The sequence below is a fragment of the Gymnodraco acuticeps genome, unplaced genomic scaffold (assembly GCF_902827175.1).
Source record: "Gymnodraco acuticeps unplaced genomic scaffold, fGymAcu1.1, whole genome shotgun sequence".
NCBI classification, from domain to species: Eukaryota; Metazoa; Chordata; class Actinopteri; order Perciformes; family Bathydraconidae; genus Gymnodraco; species Gymnodraco acuticeps.
Genome location: NW_022991180.1, coordinates 1012139 through 1023521, shown reverse-complemented (window position 1 = coordinate 1023521; position 11383 = coordinate 1012139). Strand labels below are relative to the sequence as shown.

General features: G+C 45.6%; 1 protein-coding gene across 7 annotated transcripts in view; it reads left to right on the top strand.

The window, feature by feature from the left end:
- The window catches only part of zbtb18 (zinc finger and BTB domain containing 18), a 10624-nt gene extending 5375 nt beyond the window's left edge, over positions 1 to 5249 (top strand). For all 7 annotated transcript variants that reach the window (XM_034237866.1, XM_034237865.1, XM_034237867.1 and 4 more), the window contains one exon: positions 456 to 5249. In XM_034237866.1, the coding sequence (XP_034093757.1) occupies positions 473 to 2170 (1698 nt within the window). In that variant the 5' untranslated portion in view covers positions 456 to 472 and the 3' untranslated portion in view covers positions 2171 to 5249. The remainder of the gene's footprint in view (positions 1 to 455) is intronic.
- The last annotated feature ends 6134 nt before the right edge of the window (positions 5250 to 11383 follow it).

Genomic DNA, 11383 nt, shown 5'->3' with positions numbered 1-11383 from the left:
TCGGCATCGCATACCATCTGTGACTTTGGCATTTGTCTCCTCTTTTTTGCATATCTGCTATTTCTTTTCAGTTGACCTCGTTTAAAAATAATTTTGTTTGCAGGAATTGCGAAATTATGATAATCACACAGCCACGATTTTTACACTTACCGTGAATTGTATCATACTTTGTCATCATTTTAAAATGACATGAAGTTGTATTGCCTCTTCAAAACCTTTCCTTTTCTGTCCTCTTTGAATTTAACTTGTCTTTTGCTGCTTTTCCGTTCACGATTTTGGTTCCTTGTTTTCTTTTTGCGTATTTACCGTCATAGAACAAATACTGAACTCTGAAAATAAACACATTTTTACTGAAAACACAACACTTAATTAAGAACTTGCTAAACCTATTTAATAACCATCAGATCTTTATCAGATGTATCTAACGTTGACTCTCTCTCTCTGTGTGGCTGCAGGTTATGAGGACGGCAAGATGGAGTTCCCAGACCACAGCAGACATTTACTCCAGTGTCTGAGCGAGCAGCGGCACCAGGGCTTCCTGTGCGACTCCACGGTTCTGGTGGGCGATGCTCAGTTCCGGGCCCACCGGGCTGTGTTGGCCTCCTGCAGCATGTACTTTCACCTCTTCTACAAGGACCAGCTGGACAAGAGAGACGTGGTGCACCTCAACAACGACATTGTCACAGCCCCAGCTTTTTCTCTGCTCCTGGAGTTCATGTACGAGGGCAAGCTGCAGTTCCAGGACCTTCCCGTGGAGGATGTGCTAGCAGCAGCCAGCTACCTGCACATGTATGACATTGTCAAAGTGTGTAAGAAACGTTTGAAGCAGAAGTCCCCGACCGAGGCGGACAGCACGCGCAGAGAAGAGGACGGCGGCTCCAGCTGCTCCGATAAGGCCGACAGTCTCTCAGAAGGATCCACAGGCCGGCCTGCTACTGCCGACCTGCTGCCCAGCGACGAAGACGAGGAGGCCAAGGCCGAGCGAGGAGCGATGTGGCTGAGACTGCCGTCTGCAGACAGATCAGGGACGCCAGCCACGGCTACAACCAGCCCGGGGCACACAGAGGCGGAGACCCAGGCTGGGGAAGGATTGAGGGAGGGGGTGAAGAGGCTCTCCCCGGCCGGCAGCCCCTCCAGCTCCACAGGGTCCCTCTCGCAGCGCTCGCACCGCTCCGTCAGCTCTCGTGGAGGGCAGCGGGGCAGGAGGGTGTCAAACGATGCAGCCGACTGCGTTCTGGACCTGTCAGTCAAGCCGATCGCCGGTAGCAACCACAGCAATCACCACCAGTCGTATTTCAGCGGGGCAGCGACGCCAGACAGGCTCCAAAGCCCATTGGCTGTGAGGGTGAAGGTGGAGAGGGGCGTAGCTTCGGAAGAGGAAGAGGAACTCGGAGGTGGGGACTATGACATGGAGCACAGCGGCATCACCAAGGCCACAGTTCCCATCACCAATGGGGGCCTCGGGCACCACGGGGTCGGCGGGCCCCTGTCGGCCCAGAGGAGGCTCGGCCTGGAGGCCCACCTGTCCGCTCTGCGAGAGGCCTCCCTGGCCTCAGAGATGGAGCGGGAGGAGAAGCCCTCGGCCACAGCGGACGACCAGGACATTCTGGGGGGCGAAAACGAGCGCGCCCAGGCCGAGGTGGCCAGCATGGACAGCGCCCTGCTGCCCTACGTCTCCAACATGCTGTCAGCTCAACACACTCAGATCTTCATGTGCCCGCTGTGCAACAAGGTGTTCCCCTCCCCGCACATCCTGCAGCTCCACCTCAGCTCCCACTTTAGGGAGCAGGAGGGCATCCGCGCCAAGCCCGCCGGAGACGTCAACGTGCCCACATGCACCATCTGCAGCAAGACCTTCTCCTGCATGTACACGCTGAAGCGCCACGAGCGGACACACTCCGGAGAGAAACCCTACACCTGCACCACCTGCGGCAAGAGCTTCCAATACTCACACAACCTCAGCCGGCACGCCGTGGTGCACACGCGTGAGAAGCCGCACGCCTGCAAGTGGTGCGAGCGGCGCTTCACGCAGTCCGGGGACCTCTACCGACACATCCGCAAGTTCCACTGCGAACTGGTCAACTCAATGTCGGTGAAGAGCGAGCCGCTGGCGCTGCCTAATGTCAGGGACTGGGCGATCGAGGACAGCTCGCAGGAACTGTGGAAGTAGAAACACACTGCAGGGTTTGATAAAGGGAAAGAGCGGAGAGTGAAAGAAGGGCAGAGAGGCATGGGGGGTGAAAGGGAGAAGGCAGAGTTGATATGAGGGGTTCAAGAGAGTCATGTTCGTGTGTGTCGCAAAATCTCATTCAATTGCACTTTAATAGCACATGAAAATGTTACTACTGAGTTTTTTTGTTGTTGCTGTTTGGGGTGATTTTGTTTTATTCTATTTTATTCTGAACTCTTATTATTATTATTATTTGGCGTTAAGTTCTGTTTTGGTGGTTTTTCTTGCGTCTAAGGACGAGGGTCTCGCCTTCTGGGAGAGTTTTCACTCCGTTCGTGTTTCATCTCAGACAAAAACACTCCGACGCTGGCCCCAGATCCTCAGACAGCAAACGCCACGGCAAGAGTTCAGGTCGAACACACTGAAGTGAAAATACAATACACTAAACGGGTACTGTGATCAGCACACACACACACACGGTTTGAAGAAGTGTGTGTGTGATACTGCACTACTCTGGCAAACATTTCACCTGACGTGCGTGAGTGTGTATGAGTGTGTTTTGTGTGTATTCATTTTATTTTCTACTGGCATGGAGGTGAGGTTGGCGAGGCGCTTCTCGCTCTTTGGTGGTGTGTGTTCAGGGTAACGCTGACTGACTGACAGACTAACTGATGGCACTCATGCAATGCACAGCCTCCTTTTTTCACTTCCAATCAATTTGAAGTATTTTCTAAAAATGAAAAGACCTTTACAGATTATTATAATTATTATTGTTATTAATAGAATTTTTTTCTTAAATCTAGCTGGCAGTCTTTAAACCATCTGTTGTTGGAAAGGTATTTAATTTAAGGTTGTTGTATATTATTCTGCTATAGTTTTAGAATTTAAATCCGTTACATTTTTTTAAAAATTAATTATTATTATTATTATTTTGTTACTTTTTTTGTAATGGGACCTGCTGTTGTTGCATGATGTCCAAACCTGTATATTTTAAAATACAAATGTGAATTTGCTGTATTACTGTACACATTGTAATTGATCAAATATTTGACAACAGGCTTTCTTTTTCTTTTCTTTGTGAATACTACTCCAGGGTGCAGTCTGTTGAAAAGCTGAATATATTTCTCACGACGTTGGGGGAAAAAATGCATGAGAATTTGATTTTGTCTTAAACCTTTTTCAGTTGTGGTTTTTGCATCAGGCGGTGGGTGGGAGGTGTTGAACGTAAAACTTTTGACCGTGAAAAGTTGGATTTTTCTGCTCGTTGTAGTTTCTGTCGCTGGGCTCGTAGAAGAATGTTACCGAATGTGTTTCCGTCGGGTGCTGAAGCGATATGATGAAGCATTTTAAGCCTGTGTGTATATGCACTGATCTCTCTGCTGCGTGTGTGTGTGTTTGTGTGTGTGTGTGTGTTTGAGTGTGTGGCTTGGTTATTACCAGTCAATTTAAACCTACTGAAGATCTACGTCCACCCAGCACTTCCTCCTCCTGCTCCTCCTCAGGCGTTCAATGTCTCCACTGCTGTATGTTTGTCCTCCACCTCTAATGTCGCCATCCTGTCTCCAGCTATAGACCCACGTCTAAAGCCATTTCCTAATTATTTTTGCTCATTGGGCACTTACTTCAGGTCTGTTGAGTGCAGTTATATGGCTCTGGCTTGGCTTTGGCGTGAAGAATAACAGAGAAAAGAAAACGGAGCTGTCCTGCTGAAAGTTAAAGGGTTAGATATGTTTGTGCTGAACCCGTACAATGAAGTGATGTGAATGTGTTAACACGTCCATATGTGCGGGTGTGTGGGTGTGTGTGTTTTCCTCTTAAAACATAATCCTTACTCCGAGATCGATGGGAGAGAATTGGCATGCCTGAATGCACCTTTTTAAGCTAAAAGACAAGAAATCAGATTTTTTGCTGAAAAGATGCCTTTGTTAAAAAACTAAAACATTTCTGACGCTATGGAAGTATTTGATACTGTAAAGCATTGGGAAGTTAAAATCATATATAAATTCATGGAATTTATCAGAAAATGATATTATATTTTGATCATGTGATTGGAAAACAATTTTCTTTTGTATGTGAATGTTGTGTTTGAGTCGGGGGCTACACTGGTTGATAATTTTTCAGTTTTTTCAACTCTAGAATTTTGTTAGAATTTAAAAATAATGGTCAAGCGTTTTTTACAATCTGGAAACATTTGACACAGAGATAATTCAAATTGAACGCTCTACATTTCCCCTCACTCAGATATGTGTGTGTGTGCACGCCCCCAGTGATGTGCATGGGGGAGGGGGGGGGTTGTCTGTGTTGCCCTGTCATCTGGTGGCACCCACAGGCTTTGCCAAGGCAACAGTGTGGGTGACATTGCGGCAGTTTGCACCGCATCGTCTAATTTTTCTTCTCTAAACGTTATTCCTCCGCTGCATATGGGCTCACTCCATCCTGCTGTTGTTTTCATCATTACTGCTGTGTTTTTTATTTGTTTTGTTCTGTTCCTCTGGTTGTACTTGACCGCCTTAAACTGCTGTAGTCCGGGCTGTTTTTCAAATGTTTTATTTTTAAAGTGTGAGCGTGGGGGGGGGGGGAAGTTGTGGGAGCGATGTCAACCGCTCAAGACGCTGTGAAGTATCCGCCCCGACGAAACATCTCCATCTTTTGCTGTGCTTACTTGAAAACAAAAGGGGGAGTTTATTTTATTTTTTATTTAAAACAAGGTTTAAAAATATGATGTTCAAATGTCATAGACAGTTTATGGAAAAGGAAGATGGGGGAGGGGGGGGTGGGCGTGAAGTGACTGAGTCTGTTTTGAAAAAGGACAATCACTATGTGGGAAAAAACAAGCAGATTTTGATTCAGATATATTTGCTCCCTCTTGAGATTAAGAAATGTCTTTGCTTTTCTTTCATGTTCCTTTTTCAGATGTAGTCATTTTTAGCTTTGACAATCATAGTTGGGTTAATTTTTTTTTTTTCTCAAGGGGAGTAAATTCTAATTGTGTTTAGTTTTGTAATTTTTTGGTGTGCTGTTGTTGACATTTTTAAATTGTGTGCAAACTGCAATAAATTATAAGAATCTTGAAATTCAACCTCCTGTGTGAAGATCTATTTTTTCTTGAAAAAAAAAATCACGGCTCGTCTTTATGTCATTATGTATAATTTAACAACTCTTGTGTTTCTACTTATGTTAATGCTTAGCTTCTCCTCTGCCATAGGAAAACACAGAAATAACAGTATATACAAATTCAACATATTTTTAAGCACATTTTGATGTAGGGAAAATTCAGAAACGTTGGTCTTATATGCACCTCACACACTACAGGTTGCAGCAGGGCGAGTGCAGGAGGTTTTCACATCCTGTTCCTTAGGGACTTGCAATGTGGGTGGAAGTTGTGTGTGTTGTGTGTTTGAAAACTCACTGTGTGCTCATGCGTGCCTGCACACCTCCTGATATATCTGCTGCACTGGTTAAGGTGTAGGCTGCATCTGAGAAGAAATTGTGCAACAACTTGTTGAGATTCAACCCCCTGCAACACACACACGCACACGCACACACACACGCACACACACACACAGCCTCTTACTAAAGCTCCTCAAGTACAGTTTTCCAGTAAATAAATCAGCTTTAGCTAATGTATTGCTGCTCAGTAAACCTGTTCTTACAGATGCTTGAAAAGCCCCTGCACTCAGAGGCCAAGGAGCAGCGTTCATTAGGGCCCAGATGGTCTCTTCAGTAAGCCCCGACGCACACTCACGCGATAAGCTCACGTCTAATCTGTGTGACATTGTCTGATGAATGGCCAGTATTGGTTTAAGAAACTTCCAAGTGGTCAAAAGATTTCAGTTTGTTGTCCATTTCAGGAAGAGTTTTAACAGTAACAACTCATGTCTTAAATTGGAAGGGATTTATGTCACAGTAGTTCATGCCTTACATTGTTAGGAGATTTCTCAATGTCTACAATTATGGGGAATATTTACTTTAGTTAAAATTTGCCAAATATTCAAAAAGTCAGTCTTTTTAAGCTACCTGCCCTGAGGAGCGGTGCTTTAAATCTCCATCCATGATCCAGGCAGACAGCAGACATTATAATAGCAACCCTTCCCTTTGGTTATGCGCTGCTTGGTGATCATTAATTGCAATCTGCAGTGTTGTAAGTGAACATCTGCTTATAGACAACTGCTCGCGCGCTCTCCCTGCGAGGAAGCCGTGCGAGGTTTGTCTTGAATGTAGGTCATTAATTTGTTTCTGTCCTTTGTTTACTTAAGGAAGGGGGACAAAGGGGCAGCTGCAGAACCATTTGGCTGTGCCCAAGGCAGGCCAGCTCAACATGTTGGGAGGCTGAGACCAGCTTGGGCTCCTGTCTGGGGGCCCGGGCCCCTGCACTCTGCGGTTTCGCGTGAGGGAGCGGCCTCTGCCAAGCTGCCAAAGAGGGCTCCCATATACCAGGAGAGGGAGGAAGAGAGATAAAGAGGAGACTGTCATGTGGACTCCAAGCGTCCTGATGTTTGGCTGTTGCTCCACATTTTCAAACCAGTTTCCAGCTCATGTCTTTAAACTGACATCTGCAGAGTTAGGATGAGAAAACAATCTTCAGACTCTCAAGACAGATCATCTAAAGCTCTAGATTTTACTTTTGAGAATGCAGGACACATACAGTATGTGTATGTATCTAAACAGAGTTATTGTGAATAATAAGAACACAGTCAAGGATTGCGTACCCATGGGGTTTTTTGTGCATACAAAATTGTAGACGAACAAATGTACAGTAATAACAAAGCTTGGTGAAAGCCCACAACAAACAGTATTCCAGCTTTTAGCCTTAACACGCCGACCGCCTTTTCAAAGCAATGCTAACAGCGTCCATTCAAAGCCTGTACGGCACACACAGGGAGAAAAGCCTTCTGTATCCTTTTCATGTCGGGGACTTGTTGATTCTCCGTGAAAAAAGGAAACACTCCCAGGCCAGGTCTAGCCATGGAAGAATTGACGGAGGGAGAGGAAAGCAGAGACAAACGTGTGTGTATGTGTGCGTGTGCGCGCGCGCGTGCGTGTGCAAGTGATCGAGGATTGTCTGCATATTTAAAAGAGCCCCTTTGTCAGGCACTCAGCACAGCAGGACAAGAAGGCAAGCAACAAGCGGCCCGCCTGCAAGCAGACAATACAGTGGCACTACACTGGCTGGGGGGGCGGGGGAGGCAGAGTGGGGGAAATTATTTTTGGGAAAATCGGGGGGCACAGTGTCCCAGCAAGCCATCCATCCGTCCAGCCATCCAGCCAGCCACTGCACCCTCCTCCCCCTCCTGAAAACAAAAGGCAACGCAACTCGAACTTGAATATCTGTGTGTCTCTGTGAAAGGGGGCCCCCAAATACTACTTAACCATAAACCCCCCCAACCCCCCTACAAACCCCTTCAAATACACACACACACACATATACATACATATATCAACGCATAAGAAAAACTCAGATAAGACTGTCATTCAGCAATTTACACACTTGGAAGAGCGCTCACACAAAAAAAAACCTGGTTTCACACATACACACACACACACACACACACACACACACACACACACACACACACAAAGGCCTCCAGCTGGTCTGTCTTTAGGGCAGGGCTATGATGGGATTAAACAGTACTTGTCCTTTGTGTGATTCTTGTATGGAAGGAGAGCAGCCATGAACTCTCCACATAACAGTGAGAAAGACGTAGAGAAAAAGAACAGAGAATGGGGTGAAGAGACACATCTTTCACCTGTAGGACTCATCTGAAGAGGATGCTATAAACAGACAAATTAATTGGATTTAAGGTTAAAGCAACAATAAAGCCCTGCAGAAAAAGAAAAAAGAATCCTCTTTTCATGCCATGCTCTCCCAGCTGTGTGTGTGTCTGCCAGATAAGGGGCATTACCAGGGCGTGTTCGGGGTGTTGTTGGAAACTGCTGGCATCGGGACACATGTGCACGACTCAGCACTTTATCATCGCCATGGTGACCTGACGGGGTCACGCAGAGAGGGGTCCTTTAATGTCACCAACTCAGCTGTCTGCTGTGTAGATGTTAGAGGCGATACTGTACGTGTGTTTGTTTGTGTGTGTGTGATGCGAGTGCCCGACATCTGCTGCACCTGCCTGCTGAGCTGTACACATGTATGAACACGCACGCACGCACACACACACACACACACACACACACACACACACACACACACACACACACACACACACACACACACACACACACACACACACACACACACACACACGAGAAGCGAGCAGTCAGCCAGCTGTGGTGCTGTGGAAGAGTCAAGTTCATTCTCCCCGTTGTGTCTATCCTCCTGCTGAAACACAGTGGAAACCTGATGAAAGAGACACACACAGTGGATTATGGGTAATAGCTCATACCCCTGTCAGCATGGTAAACTATGGGCCGTATCTAACAATCTTTTGTGGAATAAATCACAAAATTCACGGTAAAACAGCGCAGCTAAGATGTAAAAGATGTTCAAATCAGCAAAACTAGGGAGCAGTATGTGTCTCACATCCATATCTCAGTTTATAATAACTTTTAACTTGCTGGAATTATTCCATTTATAAACTTTGGTGTGGAGTCTTCCTGACCCATTTAGAGAAGTTTTGGGAAATCATGTAGCTGAAAACGAAAAGATTTGGTAAAAGAAAACAAAAAGAAACTGGTATCATCTTATCTCAACCTCAAAACAAAAATAATTCTGAAAGAGTTATTATGTCACAACATGTTTAAATATTCACAGAACTAAAAAAGGTGGTGCAAAACGATCATTTTTGACTTTACACAAAGGAGGGACACTAACATCCACACTAATACAATGCAATCTCAGTGAAGTGAACACTCTGGGAAGTGTTGTCGCACAGTTTTAGAAGATAACTCTATACCAACAAGTCTGAAAAAGCATACCACACGACCAATCATGCACTATGGGCTTGCACGTTTGTCAAGTGTCCAGAATATTGTCTACTGTGAGGTAGCTGTTGGTTGCTTAGTTGCAGAAAATACTACGGATGAAAAACAGCAATGACGTAAATTAAGACCAGAGATTCTGTTGAGGGATGAACTATTACTAGTAAAACGAGTATATGGTGTCCAATGCAACAGAAAACATGTATTGGGAGTCAAGGCTAATATGGGTTGTTCTCCTCATGAAAGGCTTGCGTTATAGGGTGAATCAGCTAAGACAGGTGTTTACTGCAAATGTGGGTCTCTGCATTATCGTTTTCTGCACACAAATCACAAAAATCTCTGTTTTAAGGCTTTGCCGTATGTGGATGCAAGGTTTCATATGTTATCAAATTGTTTCCTGACATTTTCAAAAGATCACATGACTATTGCAGCTTCACTTTAAAGTGCTGTGCATGTATGAAGACAGTCCTCAGGTGATGGAGACGTGTGGTGCAGTGGGCTGTGTGTTGGTGTTGGGATCAGGGGGTCACAGGTTCAAACCCCACTGCAGTCAGCATGTCGTTGTGTCCCTGGGCAAGACACTTCACCCCAAATTGCTCCTGTGGTGATTGCCCACAGTATTGAGTATGTAAGTCAATTTGGATAAAAGTGTCTAACATGTAATGTAATGATGTCGACATCGTCCATTGAGTTGCAATTCAGCAAAGATGATCTCGATTTCTAGCATCGGATATCTTGGTTGTATTCTAGATTCTGACAGCATGTATTAGATTCGGCACGTTTAACTAATATCTTAGCCCGCCAACGCAGAAATGAAAAGCAAAAGCAGATTTATGCAAACAATATGTGGAAACATGTCTGCTGCGCCATCTATTTGCCTATTTATCATATGGTCGACGTTTTCTTGACACGAGGAAAGAGTGTGCATGAGAGGACTTCTCTGGCGCACACGCATGCATGCATACAGTTATGGTGTGTATTGTGTGTGTGTATTGTGTGTGTTCTCTCACCCTGTGTTGCCAACCTCTCCGCTCCCTCCCAGCTCTGGCCAGGCACGACCCATCTGTCACATTCCTCCTTCCATCCCTTCTTCCATCCCTCCCCCATCCGCCGCATCCCTCCCTCTGCGTACCCATCTTTCTTTTCCATCCCTCCTGTTTCTCTATCTGTCTCCATCCCTCCATCTCTCTCTGCCTCCCTCACCCTCCACCCGCCCTCCGTCACCCTCACTCTGTTCGTTCTTCTTTCCTCGCTTCTTCCTGCAAAAGCCAAACTCCTCGTCTCTGATCTCCATCTCTTTCTTATTGTCCTCCTAAGAAGTTCCCAGCCTTACTACTTTCACTGCTTTCCTTCCACCTCTCTCCCTTTCTGTTTTTATGATCAAATGTATTTTTATTAAGTTTCTACAGTGCTTAACCGAGGGTTTTACGTTACAACATAAAGAAGTACATTCACAATATGCTATCATCCAGCAATGTAAAGCAAAGTAAGCATATACAAATGATAATGCACTGATTATATGTTAAAGAGGAAGGACTTAAAAGAATAAAAAGCAATAACAACGACTAAACCAATATGCCTACATTCACTGCCAGTGAGCCTCACACACACACATATTCACGAACACAGAAATTCCCACTCTGTTTTTTATTGTCTGTGTCAGATCTTGTTAAAGCGATGACAACATGTGACCACTCCAGCTTGTGTAATAATAACAATTGTCATCATCAAAAGATAACACAATCAAGCCCACAAGCTTCTTTCCATTGTAGCCCCTGCTTCTTGGGGCCAACGTGGGACCCTGCAGGCCCGTGTAGAGCCCTGAGGCCCGGTGTTACTGCTCCATGCTGAAACAATCTGATCCAATCTGGGCTAGAGAGACAGGGGTCCTGCCTAGGGAACTGGCACTGTAAATGTGTGTGTGTGTGTGTGTGTGTGTGTGTGTGTGTGTGTGTGTGTGTGTGTGTGTGTGTGTGTGTGTGTGTGTGTGTGTGTGTGTGTGTGTGTGTGTGTGTGTGTGTGTGTGTGTGTGTGTGTGTGTGTGTGTGTGTGTGTGTGTGTGTGTGTGTGTGTGTTGTGTGTGTGTGTGTGTGAGAGTAGCATCAGGGGTGTAGCCTGGGGTGTACTGGCATGGCTGTGCATTGGATTATTGAAGGCAGCTTGGGACCATCTGTATGGTGGTGGGGGAGAAGTGGAGAAGGAGGAGAGGAGATGAGAAAGAAGAAGAGTTGTCGGAGGAGATTCTGTCTTTCTTTTTGCATCTTTGATTTGTTTCCTTACTGT